Below are 15,364 nucleotides of genomic sequence, written 5' to 3'. Positions count from 1 at the left end.
GTAAGTGCAGACCTCAGGTGTACTTGGAGAAGTGGAAGGAGGCCAAGAGGGCCTCCCACTGGGTGCCACAATTAATGGGAGAAGAAGAGAAAGGAGAGAGCACAGATACCATATGTAGATTCCATAGGTCTGGCGAGGGAACGGCAAAGAGAATGTCGGTGAGGGTTTGGCTGGAGAAAGCACTGGTATAGGTATCGGCGATAGGGAGGCCTGGATTGGAGACCAGGATGTCCTTTTTAAACGTCTTCTACCAGATTTAGTGAGGAGAGCAGGATAGTTGATAGAAGCATTTATGAGAGACAGAGAGCACCATAGAGTAGGTAGGGTGAGGAGAAAAGAGGAAGGGTGGGGGAGGGGACAGGGAGAAGACCAAGCAAAGGACACAGGAGGGGCTCATGCAAAGCAAAACCCAGTTACTGTATGGCAACCTAGCAAAAACAGGCACTTTTGCCAAAAAGTTGACTAAGGGGATAAATTTGGACGCTATGGTGCGCTATATAGACTATGGAGGAACCAAAATAAAATCGCACACCTCAAAAGACCAATTTTTTGGCAAAATAATACGCTGCTAAAGCAAAACGTTCTGTTAGTTATGGGGTTGACACAGGGGTGATTGATCATTGCAATGAAAATCATACCCACCATAGGCCATCAACGCCAGTGCCATGCATTGCATGTGTGGATGTGGTTTGGGTCTAGCAGAGGGATTTACAGATGCCAAGCCTCAGTGTACCTTTGTCTAATGGCAAATATCCATTTGCCTATTAGTATTTCAGCAACTCAAATGGGCAGTACAGCAACGATGTACTAGGGCAATTGTATTCTGTGTATCATAAATAGCAACCACAAACGTGACTTATCGATCGAGGACTAGTCATCTAAATGAAGGTAAAAGATGCACCTTAATAAATCGTACACCAGATTAAATCTGCGTAATTCATGTTTTATAGCATTGAGGTTAATAGCATTTGATTGTCGCTGTAGAATGTCCAAACATTGGGGAACATATCCAAAATTTTATTGTGAGCACACTATAAAAACAGCTACAAATCATATAAACCGGGAGTCAACTTTTCAGCAAGTTCAGCTTTAGTTGGACAGGGCTCGTTTGCAATGTTTTGTGGCATTGTATGTGTCCTAGGAACAAATCGGGATTGATTCCGGGTATGCAACGGTCAATACGAGATCTTTCACAAAATCAAATTCCGTTTCCTGGTATATTGTCTTGGCCACCCATTGTTTGCCTTGTTTTATAAAGGCCAAGAGTAATTAGCATCCCAAAGTTTTCGCTTGTTCCCTCCCAATGTTCTCAGTGTGTGCAAGTACAGTTAGGTTTTTTTCTGGCCTCCATGCCGAAATGCAACCTTTTGGGCCTGTACTTTAGGCACATACTATGGAACACCTCCGGTATGACAGAATTGTGAGAGTCCCTTCAGCTCTCTTGAAAGAGTTATCGTCCACAATCATCTCAAGAGCTTTGTGTGGAGGTGAACACGGCACCAACCACTTCTTACGTTCCTCCTTCACTAAAGGTCCATGTGCACGTTCGTGAAAATGTTGGTTTTCTGTCCATGAGTGCACGTTGGACAATGGTCTATCAATGAACGCCGTTTTTCAAGTAGAGCTTCCACAGACGATCAAGTTTTGGAGCTCTACCCATAGATGGTTGCTGATAGACTGACAGCACTTGAAAAATATTTTTTGAACCTTTTTTTTTTTAAACCCGCAGCTGTCATTCTTTTATTGACTGATTTCGCAACGTGCCATACATAAATTGACAGTGTGGAAACATTTCTCGCATGGCTTTGGCTATTGAAACATGCCTGTCAGTGGCTATGAACTCTATTAGCATTTCCTCTGGATTCTAGACGCATGTTTCTCCATGGTCGGAGGATGTACATTGGGGGACACCTGTACGATCTCTGAACTCACAATTTTCTTACGTTCGTGTCTTGAAAGTCGCCAGCTAACCAGAAATGTTTTCTGGAGAATGTGCTTTCAATTGACATGTTCAATTTTCTAGGCTTGACTAATAGCGTGGGAATAAGAATTCCCTTAGACATTTGTAGAACGGGGTTTTAGCAAGGAACTCAGTCCCACAAATTGACAAACTGGAAATCTTACCGAAAGTTGACCCGCTGGAAAGTAAAGCTGATGAACATAGTAGATTTCCAGCTGGCACTTTGCCCAGCATCAGTTGAGTGGATCATGAAAACATATTATGGAGGTGGAAACAGCTAGCTTGGATTTTCAGGTTGTCTTGTAGTACACAATTATCAATGGCTGCCTGCATATGTTACCCACCCCCCTCAGTGTATGGACACATTTCGGCATCTGTGCAATCTCTAGCAGGCAGCTGTCGAACACAAGGTGTTATGCTCTTTTATTAGCCAATCATGTGGCATGAATGTGATTTGTGACTCGAACTGTGGTGGACAATAGCCCAAACTAGGCAAACTGAAATCGAGATCTTTAGCAAGTTCCGTGGTCAATTGCGTTGAAGCTTCAGTCTGTTACTTCAGGTTGTGATGGTGAACACGAATTGGAGAAACGGGTTATCGAATGTTTCTTGGGTGGAACTTTTTTTTTGCGGGTCTAGCTTGGGGTCAAGGGGTCTGCTGCGAGGAATGGCAATGCATCTTCATTGTATTCAGTTTCATCTTGTCCAGTTGTCACATGGCAGCAATGGTCCATGGACACTTTGCACGGATCGGCGGTCACATCAGTTTCCAGCTATTGGGCATAAGCATCACAAGTCTGCTTATTGACTGGACCATGCTCTGCCACTATTTGTAGTGCCACTATTTGTAGTTGCTCCATTGTGAAATCTGTGTGACAAGCAACATCTCTGGTTTCATTTGTCTGTGCCGTCTTCCTTCTAGGCCCCTAAGAGCTGAAAAAACAGGCTCAATGTACAGCACACATACAGCGGATACCACTTTAAAAACAAACATTCTATGACTAAAACACCAGCCTAAAATCTTCTACCAAACCAACTTGATCGTGTTACCCTTGTTTTCTTTGAAACCGTGGGCCTCTCTTTTCCCACTGCCCCATCAAGCTGAAATAATAGCGTTTTTATGTGGTTTAAATCAAGCACATCTACAACAGAACCAACTTGCTTAAATAGAAAAAATTACATTAAAATGTATTCCAAAGGCAATGTGATAACATGTCCAATTGTATTCAATATTAGGTTAACGTTTGGTCCATGTGCCTACTCTTGTAATTCCACACCTGTACAGTCCTTGAATAGAATATTCATTAAAGAAAAATAAAAAGTCAATAGTACTGGAAATGCAAATATTTCATTGCACAGAACACTTAATACTAAATGATTAGGAACCATATACTACAAGGTTTATTGTTGCAACACTAATAGCGCATTCATATGAACACACCCTGCAAATGGTGTACGTCGTTTAGTCCTAATATACTTTTTACCTGATAACCTTCCTAGACGACACATGTACTTGATCAGAGATCACTGTGCAAAACGTACTGAAAGTAATGTTGCCCTCAACTTAATTCTGCATTAGGGAGGAAGTGTAACGTTAGAACTGAAATCAGTAAAGTTTGAAACGGTGCACTGTTATATGCATTTCACTCTCTCATAATATCCTTTTGTAGGATTTACTTTAATTCTTGAAAGGGACCTGTAAGTACGCATACCTCATACTCTGGACCAGTTGCAAAGGAGAAGTTATTGCATCCCCCAACACAGTACTTGTTTTAGTACGGATGAAAACGGCGAAACGGAACTGAGACAATGCGATGCAGACAATGGTACATATAGAGGAACGCCCATGCATTAAATTTTTCATGCTTGAAATTCCAAGCATACCACCTTCTGGTAAAGGACAAGTACAATACATTTTTTTTTTATTTTTTTTTTTTTTTTATTAGCATATTCTAAATACAACAAGCGGGCCCATTATAGGTACAGATTAAACACATACATCGGACCCTTGAACCCAACCCCCACCCCCCCCACTCTAACCATGGGAGCATCCATAAAACGTCTTTTCCCCGGTGATTGGGAGCTGAATTGTTTGTCGCCATCTCCGTCGGCTTTGTAGCATCTGCTGTGCCCCGGAATGTAGGTCGCCCACTTTGGAATTGATACCTCACATTCCCCTCCTGTACATAGACATCCCCTCGGCGACGTTAAACCTCCCATCCCCATGTCTGTCGCACCCATACCAGTTCATTTGGAATGCACCAGAGTCATTGTTAACTGACAGTCAATTTGTCCATGAGGAACATCTTCTTTAATTTATTCAACCAATTGTCCTTGGAAGGGGTCACCGGGCTCTTCCATTTCTGCACCAAGGCCACCCTACGTATTTCTGCTTCCTCTGGGGGTGGGAGGGGGAGGCCTAGGCGCATCGTCGGCGGCTTTTGTGGGAGTAATTCTTCAGTCACCTCCGCCATCCAACCCCTTACATCCTCCCAAAACTTCTCGACTTTTGGGCAGTACCACCACATGTGGTCCCTTGATCCCACTTGGCCACATCCCCTTGGACATCTGGGTGACACCCCTGGGAACATCTTTGACAGTTTCAATGGGTCCCTATGCCACCCCTGCAAGATCTTAAAATTATGCTCCATATCGGATGTAAATAAGTTCCCATGGAACGCTATTTTAAATATCCTTGCCCAAGCGTCCTCCGAAAGGGCCTCCCCTGCTAACCCATTCCAAAACATGCGGAATCCCCTCCTCTCCTCTATGCTGTTGGTGTTCAGGATTTTATACATCTTGGACACTGTCCCCTTTCTTGTCGCCGTGTCCAGTAGTTTTTCAAAAGGAGTCCACGGTCTTCTCAAGTTTTGTTCCCATGACTGATCGCAGGGAATGCCCTTTAGTCGAAGGTACTCGAAAATGGATATTGACCCCCGCCCAAGAGCCTCCCTCGTTTCTTCATACGAGAGGAACTCGCCCTCGCTAAACATCTGCCCCGCCCATTCCATACTAATGTCCGAACAGGATTGAGCGTTTCGAAACCCCCCTACCTCCAAGTTTGAAGGGGTGTCCCCAGAGTGAGGTCATCGGAGAGGGCCGTGAAGTGAGGTGGGCAGTCGAGGGGAAGGGGGGGGGGGGCCCTCTTTCCAGGTCGCCCAAAGCATTCCCAAGGTTGGATGGGCCTTCAACCTACTCGGGATGAGCCTGCATGGAATCCACAGGAGATCACAAACCTTAAGGGGGTGGGCATCCATATCTTCCAGGTAGGACCAGTAAGTTCCCATCCCTTCTTTCATATGTTCCAAAAGGACTCGCAACTGGGCAGCACGGTAATAGAGAAGGAAATCTGGTAACCCAAACACCCCCTCTCCCCCTCTCCTCCTTGGGGAGAGTTGGAGTAGCCCTCCCGATCGGGGTTTCCCCTGCCATATAAACTGGCACTGCTTTCTGTAGATCCCTAAAGGTTTGGTCGGGGACAATCGTTGGGAATGCTATGAAGAGATACAGCAGCCTAGGCAGGGTATTAATCTCTACCGTCGTCATGCGACCGTACCAAGACAGGATCATCATCATTCCCCATTTCCTTAGATCTGATGTAATCCCTACCATTGCGGGGCCATAGTTTCTTGGAGCTAGCTTTGAAAGGTCCCTGGTAATGAGGACGCCCAGGTATCGAATGGAGTCTTTCCCCACTACAAATCCCTTGTACCTGTCCAAGGGATCCAGCCCCAGGTCCTGAGCCCTCATGGTGAGTATTACTGACTTTGCTGTGTAATTTTCAACCCCGAAAATATCCTGAGGGTGGTCATCAAATCGAGGAGCCAGGCTGTGCCAGGATGTCATCTGCGAACAGCGCTTGAACTCCACTTCACCTCTTCTGATCCCTTGGATATCCGGATGGGCTCTCACCGCTATGGCAAGGGGCTCCATCGTGAGGAAGTATATCAAGGGGGAGAGTGGGCATCCCTGCCTTGTCCTCCCTGCAAAAGGGAGAATGATTCCGATAACACTCACTTGTACCCTTGCTGTTGAGGCTCTATATAATGCGGCCACCCAGTTCCTAATGTTTGCCCCGAAGCCCATTCTTTGGTGGAGGAGTTCCCTATATCTCCATTCAACCCTATCGAAAGCTTTCTCCAACTCTAAAGAAGGCAAGCTCGCCTCAAGGTCCGATTCTTGGGCATAGTGGATCAGATCTATCGTCTTTCAGATATTGTCCGAACCTTGCCTCCACCTTATGAAGCCCGCTTGATTCCCCCGTGGACCAGCTTTGGCATTATCTCTTCCATCCGTTTCCCCACCCCCTTGGCTAGGATCTTTACATCTGTGTTAAGAAGCGATTGGTTGGTAGGAGGGGCATTCCGTCGGGTCTTTTTCCATCCTTCGGCAACACCACTATTATAGCCCTCATCATGGATTCTGGCAGGATCCCCCCGAGCCCCCCCCCCCCCCTGCCCATAATACTGCATTAAACACCCTTGCAAAGTACGGGGCCAGGGTGGAGCGGAACCTTGTGTAAAGGTACACAGTGAAGCCATCCTCACCTGGAGATGTCTGTTCCCCCCCCCCCCCCCCCCTCTCATCCCACTAATCACTTGCTCATCCATTTTACAGGTCCCTCCAAACCCTCCGCCATTTCCTCTGTCAGGGCCGGAACCTTAATGGCGTTCAGAAACCCCTCAATCTGGGCGTCCTCCCCTTCATATTCAGTCGAGTATAGCTTCTTGTGAAATCGACGGAAGGCCCCACCTATGTTTGGGGTGTCATAAACCATCAACCCCCCCCCCCCCCCCCCCCCCCTCACTGCCTTCATCATTCTACCTCTCTGGACCTCCCTCTGTTTCCAGGCTAAAATCCTGCCGCTCTGTCCCCTTCTCATAATATTTTTGCTTTACCAGCTGAAGAGCCCTGCAGAGAACCCCTAACCGAGCCCCTCTGGGTCCCTTCTTATAGCCTCCTTGTCAAAGCCCACGTCCCTCGCCATTAAAATGACCACCCCCCTCTTTTTGGTCTTGTGCGATGCGCAGATTACCCCTCCAATTACCCCCCCCCACCCCCCCCCCCTGCATTTTGGGTTCCGTGCCCACTGCGTCTCTTGTAAAAAGATTAAGTCAAGTTTGGTCCTTCTAAATTCTCTACAAAGCAAGGACCTCTTGGTAGGGGTGTTCAAACCCTGTACATTAAGGGAACCCACACCCAGGGCAGGCAGACTTTCAGCCATTATCTAGGTTTCCCTTTTCTCTCGGTCAGCGTCCTCACAGCACCTTTCCCTAACAGCTCTTTATGTCTTTTACTGTGCTCCCTCTCACCCCCCCCCCCCTCCCTCCCAGGGTGGGCCTTAAGCTTTTCTCCAACTGCCCCCATTCCCCACCCCAAATTTTGCCCCACCCCCCGATAGTTCCACCATCGGATGCGCTTAGCCGGACCACCAGCCTACCCACCTCTGTTGGGCTATCATTGAAGTGTTCACCTCTTTGAGCCCCCCCCTCCCCATCTTGTCGCCCCCTCCAAGATCCCCTTATAATTGGTGTTCAGGGGGACCCTTTTCTTGATTGGACCCCCGGATCCTCAACTCCCCTTCCATTATTGGTTGGGGCGGCCCGCTCCTCCTCCAGGATCGTTCTTGGTCGGTGAGGGCGTATTCAGTTTTTAAAAAATAAAATGTCTTGAGCTTGTTTTCTTTCTCCTGTTTCCCGGAGACCCGGGACCGTTTGCACCCTCCATGAGCGACCCTGTGGGCCCCCTCCGGGGGGGGTAAGGGGGGGCGGTCGGCTCCGTCACAGTCCTGGATAGCTCCCTTTATGTCGTCCTCAGTGACCAGACCAAGGTTGTACGCTGGCCCATATATTCAAATGATAAAGAGAAGGGGTAGCCCCATCTGTAGTGCACTCCCTTCTCCTTCAGCAGCTGCGTTAGGGGGCGGCACATTCTCTGCTTAGCCAATGTGTACGCTGAGAGCTCTTGCGCTGTTGTATGTGATCTCCCGAGCCTTCCTAGCATTCTCCAGCACCTTGGCTTTCTTGGTGTAGTAATGGAACCGGACCAATATAGACCGGGGAGGGGGAGGGGGTTTCCCCCGCTCTGCCCCCGCCCTATGAACGCAGTCGAACATCGGTTCTGTTGTCGTCCCATCCGTAAAGAGGAGGTTAATGTCTCACCACCCGACCCAACTCTCTCCGTTTCGCCCTCCACTTCCGGGACCCCAAAAAATCTGAGGTTATTCCTTCTTTCCCTGTTTTCAAAATCGTCCAGTTGCCTGGCCCTCTGCTCATCCCTCTTCTCCAGGACCTTCAGCCTCAGGTCCATTTGCACCTCCTGAGTCACTGATGAAGTTTGATTTCCAATTGCAACAGCCTATCCTCACCTTTGCTCACCCTCTGGTCCGTCTTTTTTTTTTTTTTTTTGGGGCAATGTCCAATCTCATGTCCCTGATTTCCTGCAGGACTGCAGCAAAACCCCTTTCCATTGCAGAGGCAGACTGCGACTAGGACACTGGCTGGGCCATTCCACTATCTCGATCCAGACCGTTGCTGTAGCTGCTTACCTTCTGATAGCGGTACTCCTGAAGGATTTTCCGCCAGCTGATCCGGCCACACCAACAGGTAGGGGCCTCACACCCTTTCCATACCACTGCAGGAGTCAAGAGCCTCTTCGCACTCCTGGGGGGGGTGGGGGGTTTAAACCACCAGTCTGGCCTTCCGCTCCTCTCCGGAGGACAAGGCACCCCTCTCAGGTACACTTGAGAGGGCACTCGCTGCAGGCACAGGCCCCGGGGCAACCACCCACGCGTAGTCGGCTTGCCTGCGCCCCGCACCTTCACTTAAGCCGACCAGCAGTTACAGGCCTCGTGACCATCCAGGTGCCCCTCTCCAGGAGAGCGTGTCACTGCGCCCCCTCCTCCAGATTGCCACGCTTCAGGCCCCCGCTCCCCTCCCGGGTCCCCAGTCGATCCAGAAATCTCTTGCGGGGAGACACCGGGCAAGGGATCGGGGGGCTTCTGAATTCCCGCTCTACGGCGGTTATGCTTCCAACTCCAAGACCCCCTCCCCGTTCAGGCTGGAGCTCTCCCCGGGGGCGGGGGTCTCGTGCTCCTCTGCGCCCCCCACCCTGAGGGGCTGTGTTAGGGCCCTAACACTCCGAACGTCCGCCCCTGTGCTCCCACACCCGTGTTCCAGCACACGTGCGGGCCAGGGCCTCCAACTCTCCCCCGGACGGGGGAGGCTCCCTTCACACTCCGCCAGCAGTCCAGGGAAAAAGAAAAAAAGGGGGAGGGGTGGGGGTTAAAGCTGCTCTCCCCGAAATCCTCCGGCACCCATGGGTGGGGGGCAGAAAAGGGGGGCCGAGCAGGCCAGCGAGGTCCTGCTGCCCCGATCTCCAGCGGCTCCTCCCGCGCCTCTTCAGCTGCCAAAACTCTCACCGCCCCCTGCCTGCTCCAACGGCCTCCGAACTCCAGCTCACAGGGGTCCCGGATCGTCGCTCTTGCAGTCGGTTGAGGGGACGGGGGGGGGGGTCACCTCACCGTCTGACAAACTTGTTCCTGTTTGGTGGGGGGGTGGGGTTCCTCAGACCCCTTTCAGCCCAGCTTCGGCGGGAGCTCGGGAATCAGACTGCCATAGCCTGCGCGCCCCCTGGTGGCCTCAAAGTACAATACATTTACTTGATATGCGAGTGGACATGTTGACTCCGGCAAAGAAATTGATACAGAATCTTGCTCCTTCGTTTTCAGTGTATTGTTATAAAGTGGCACACGCGGAACATTTGAATTGTAGTAGACATGTGGGAGGAGCCAAATGTCAAGTAATATCACTTTGTGCATGTCTGTAGGGCTCACCATTGGGATACTGGACGTGTCAGTGGTTTTGTCACTTGTGAGGCTCTGTGCTTTAGTCAGTGTGCGCTACGAAAAAAGGGATATGTCAAGCAACCGATTACGAAAACATGCTTAAAGGGCACTATGGCATTGTTTTCTAATGGTCATAATTCCTTGCTTTATGAGAAGCTCCAGAAAGCGGGGCCAGATGTAGAGTAAAAATCCAATGCAATCTGGTAACTATGTAAACTTTAAGGCACATTGTAGTAAATGTACACCGACAGCACCAATCCGTTCATAAAGTTCCCTTTGCAATACCCTTCATCATCCAGGACTCACCTGAGGCAGTGTGTGCATAAATTGATTTGGAAGCAATTTCTGAAAAATTCTGGGTTGGCGTTATCTTTTTTTTTTAAATGTACTTCGATTGTTCGTACATATAGTGCAGGCTGCAGAATCAATTGGCCCTGACCACCTTCAAGACTTTCTCTGCTATACTTTCAATCTTGTCCACCGGAAAACCACAAAATTTAACCCATGTTCTTATTAAATCAATATTCCTCGGGAATGTATGCAGGACTGTGCCCAGACTTTTGGCATGGCTCCTAGAAGGGCAACCGAAAACCATACAAGGTATTCTTGAAGTCTATGATCTGTATTAAAAAAAGTATACTGTATGCTTGTGATTGATGGAATTAGATTACAGCTTTCTATGTAATATCTGGTCAAAGAAGGAAAACCTGTGTAACATAGTTGAATGAACAGAGCAATAAACTTTCATACTTAATTGATTGGTGTACTGCAAATCGTAATGTTAGTCATCTGAATGTACTTTCACGCATCAAAAGGAACTTGCTTATAGACATGGTCCACGAAAGATGCCATTACAATGGACACGTGCTATTTATTGAGATAAAAATACTTGAAACATTGGACATCGGTGAAGTCATTGAGATAAATTAGTGCTGGACATGGGATTAGAAAATACTTCAAGGTTTTCTTTGTTTCAATACAAAACGAGCACTATCCATTCAGACTATGCCCTTTTTCACGAGCATCCATAACTTCACTGGTTGGTAGCTGATTTGGATCATGTCAAATTGACGTCACCAGTAGGTGTTGGGAATCTAAATATGCGGGTACGGTGCACCAAAGCCTGTCAAGGCTGGATAATGCAAGGTGTAACTTCACATCATATTACTTGTATTTATCCAGTCTATATTCACAATGGTTAGTTTCACACCTGTTGGCTTTTTCGTGACATCAACCACACCATTTAATTTACACAAGTTAGGTTTATCCCATCCATTAATACAACTGATGTCCTCCTATAAGGATTCCTGAAGAGCAATCGTTATTTTTTTTATTTGTAAAGCGCAGTACAGCCCAAGGGCATCGACGTGCTGTTGCAAGAATGTCTTAGTTACAAGATTTAGGCTTGGCTTGTGGTTACAGTGAGTGCAGGCCAAGCAAAGTACAGCAGTCCTTCACATACAGGAAGTTTGATATAGCAATCGTTCAGTAAATTATCGATCTCTAGAGTAATACTAGCCTCCAATCTAAACTGGGCCTCTGTGAATTTGGACCAAGTTCAAAGCACAGGCTCACAATGGGGAGCGATGTGGAAGGTTTAAGACCTTTTTCCACAGCAGTTGTTTAGATTAGGTTGTAAATTGTCTAAAAGCTGAGTGTCACTTTATGGCCTGGATTTATTAGAATGATAACCATGCTTTAGATTTTATGCACTACGCTAAAGTAGGCCGAAGTATAGCTTGAATGACTGTATTTCATTTGTAACGCTCCCCAAATGAAGTCCCACTTTTCTGTGTTGTAGGTAAACTACAGGCTTCCATGCACTAGAGATTCTACTTGTATGCGTCCTGCTAGAGGGCTGACCACTTGGCTTTCCACTGCCACCATACAGTGAGCCAGTTTCGAGGGGAGGGGTGTCGCATCCCTAGTAGGCTTTACTTTGATCTTTAGAATTTTGGATTTGCTGCCTAATTTGCAACTTTCTTTTTTAGCAAAATATTGGAAAGCAGATGATACACAATTGCAGAGCGTGATAAGCCTTCAGGTTGTATGGTAATAGTCAGTCTCGACTGTTTAGTACAGTTTGTTTAGAATTGCTGAAACTTTTCTGTCTTATTTTTAGCCACTCGCTGTGTACTGTTAATGGGAATGAATGGTAGCTTTATAAAAAAAAAATAGGGTTTGCTATTTTCTGATTTGCCTAATGACTGTTTTATTTTATTCCCCTGCCCCCCCCCCCCCCCTTCTAGGAATCATTCGATTACAGATTTCTTCAAACCCACCCACAATACATCAGGTATGTATTATTTTTATTCTTTGGTCATTGAATTAATTTTCGTGCAGCCAAGTTAAGAAACATCACCACCCACGTTCAAATCCTGAGTAGCAGTGTTAAATGCCAAAATATCTTTAATAGTGGGCGTGGTTAATAGGTGGGCTAGGTTGCAAGGGTGGTGGTGTTCAGGCTAGTAGTATTTTAAATTGACGGGGCTGTTTGGCTTTTGTAATCCTAGAAAAGCCAGGTTGACTTTGCACTAATTACTACCAGCAACTGATTTTGACAACCTAACCAGTCAGCTGCTGGTTTCTTCATATATATATATATATATATATATATATATATATATATATATATATATATACTGTGACATGTGCAAGTGTCTCCCAAAGGGCTGGGGCATTATTGAGGCCATCCTCTTGACTGCCAAAGTGGCTTTGAATAGTAGTCCCTTGATATTATGATGGTCAAGTACATTTGTAGCAGGTATTTGTATTTATTTAGATTTATATAGCGCTTTAAGCCAAAGCACTTTACATGAGGAACAGTCAATTACAACAAGCAATACATAACATTGAATCAAACCAGAAAACAGTACAGGGAACAATTTACATTATTGTGGAGGAGGAGGAGGACAACAACAATAATAGAAGTCTTTGAAGACTAGACAGAGGAAGTTAAATTTAAGCTGGGAGTGAAAAGGGAACCATCGTAGTGAGTCAAGGGAAGAGGAGATGGGTGCGACCTGTGGTGCATTACTTCTTGCCGCTTAAGAAATGTGTGATTATATTGGTGCTAGAGACTGACCTGGGTTAGTGTCTTTCCAGGGTCCTGTCTCCCATGACCAACATCAGAATCCATGAGAAGCTGAATGGTCAGGATCTCTTTAATGTAATCAACAATGTTCCTCCTGTTTCAAGATTTGTTGATGGCCCTAATCCAGCAAGACCCAAGCCATGTGTCCCAATGATGGGAGTACTTGGTTTTGTAGCATGGAGATCACCTGATTCCCTAGATCTGGTTTATTTGAAGAGATCTTCTGTGTTCTTACCCTGGCCCGTGGATACCGCTCCTAAAGAAAGCCTTTACTGTTTTTTTTATTTTTTTGGTCTTGTTTATGCGCCCAGCTCCCTCAGGAGACACTTCTTCTTGACTGCCATACAACTGCCTGATGCAACCATGGTGCTCCACCTTAATTTTCCTACCCCCACAAAACTCTGGCACTCTTATCTTCCTTCTTACGGGCCTGCTGTGCATGCCCTGTCTGTTACAGTGCTGCTTCCTTTTAGCAGTGTTACCTGGGAAGTCTTTAGAGGTGATCCAGGAAATGCTGTCCAAAGACTGACACACAATTCTCCAACCCCCCCCCCCTCCCTCACCCCCCCCCCCCCCCCCGGATACTCCCTTATTGTGAACAGTCCTGGTCCACATTCTTCTAGTTTTTACTTGGACTGAAGGTGCCAGTCAAGGATTGCTCTTTAGGCTTATCTGCAATGCTAATATGGAGGTTCCCTTTGCGTCCCACGCATCAGTTATACTGGAAATATGTTGACTGGGTATGCCTCCACAGTATTCTGCATGTATCGGCATCCGGACTAATTTCTCTGGTAATTGGGATCTGATTAGAAAAGGTAGGGTTAACCAATTGTCGCTATGACGAGTTTATCTGATTTGAGTGCTAATGTTAACTATGCCTATTTTTGTCCGGAGGATTTGCCCCATAGGTTGGTTGTCCTCTTAATATTGGCAAATGTACTTCTATCAATCACAAAGCCAGGTTGTACAAAAAAGTAACCACAATAGTGCGGCCAGGATTGTTAGCGTATATTGTAGTCTCTCGTTTCAAAAGTGAAATTGGCCTATATTGTTTCCACCATTGATTGGGCTATGGAACACGATTTTAGTATTGTGTTAAGTTTCAAGTGGAGAAATGTAAACCTCTGCAAGTGTCTTGTACAATCAGTTAGTAAAGCAATTTGGGCCTGTTGATTTATTTATTTTTTGTGGGAGGTCTGGGGGGGGAATGGAAGGGACTTGATTTCCAATGTTACTGCCTCTTCTGAGGCTCCAATTCTTCCTTAGTCTAGGGTTTAAAGCAGTTCCTAAGAAAAAGTATGAGTTTTGATTAGCCGGATTTGAGTTTTCTCGTACCAAGTCTCAAAGACTCTGCATCCGTTTTGTTCACTTTTTTCCTGTTACCAGATGGATACAAATGGCATGAAATGCAATTTTTTTTTTTTACACACTTCAGCTGCTACAAAATGGTTTGCTTAGAACTGTTTAGCTTTAAGACTGGATCAAGCAGCTTTTGTTTGACCTTGTGAAAGCATTTGACTTTTCACTATCTTAGGCTCAATGCAGAATTTCTCAGTACCTGCTAATGCATTTCTCCTTGTATCAGTTGATTGTGTTAGGGAGCTTCGCCTGGGTTCTCTTATGGAATGCAGACGCTTTAATTTCTTACTGTATTATTGCTCTCTCCCTGCCTTCACATTATCAACGTATTGTGTATGGGACGCGGACACAATGAACTCATGATTACTTTTATTCAAATGAAAAAAAAAGTGGTTGGAAAATGGCTCCCTTTTCTGAGAGGTAGTTCCCTACCTCAACCAGAAACTAAGGATCTGTCCAATGTCAAGATGTCTAAAGCAAAACTGTCCTTTGTTCAAAATCCTATCATTGCCCTCACATTTTAACTCCTAAGGTGCAAAGGGAATTGTCTCTGGTTAAAAAGGAATGTATAGATGCTCTGACAGTTTCCAATGGATAAGCTGCACTGTCCGGGGAATGGCTCCCTTCTGTTTAAGTGTTTTAAGATTCCCATAGGTGCACATTTTCTTTGAAGGTTTCTGGTCGGCAACCAAACACTCTGTATTCAAAAACAACTTAAACATGGTTTCCACCCAGCAAGACACCTAGTGTACTCCCCTGCAATGGTTCATTTCAACTTTAGTTTCGACTTTATTCAGTCTCGTTTTAGCCTGGCGTATTCCTCCGCCAGGACTTATTTATCTGGTCTGCTTTATACACTTGCAAACTTTGGCTTTGCCTCTCCTGCCAGGGCTGTCTTTTATCCACTTGCAACTGTTATGGGTTTGCAAAGTTAATGAGGTGAGGGGTTATCTTTCTCCCTCCCCCCCCCCCCTTCCCAACCCCCCCCTTGACCTCTCTCCGGCTTTGCTTCCCTTTCATACACTTGTAAAACTTGTTTACTTATTTTTAACGTCCTTCGGTATCCTTGCTGAAGTGCCCCGATGGCCCAGTCCTCCTTAAAACT

General features: G+C 46.4%; 1 protein-coding gene across 2 annotated transcripts in view; it reads left to right on the top strand.

Annotated features, from left to right (window-relative positions):
• SLF2 (SMC5-SMC6 complex localization factor 2) overlaps nucleotides 1–15,364 on the top strand; it is a 1,286,318-nt gene that overhangs the window by 15,750 nt on the left and 1,255,204 nt on the right. For both annotated transcript variants that reach the window (XM_069611667.1, XM_069611668.1), the window contains exon 2: nucleotides 12,056–12,102. In XM_069611667.1, the coding sequence (XP_069467768.1) occupies nucleotides 12,056–12,102 (47 nt within the window). The remainder of the gene's footprint in view (nucleotides 1–12,055; nucleotides 12,103–15,364) is intronic.

Source organism: Ambystoma mexicanum, chromosome 8 (assembly GCF_040938575.1).
Source record: "Ambystoma mexicanum isolate Mex_15411 chromosome 8, UKY_AmexF1_1, whole genome shotgun sequence".
NCBI classification, from domain to species: domain Eukaryota; kingdom Metazoa; phylum Chordata; class Amphibia; order Caudata; family Ambystomatidae; genus Ambystoma; species Ambystoma mexicanum.
This window is presented reverse-complemented; position numbering and strand designations above follow the sequence as displayed.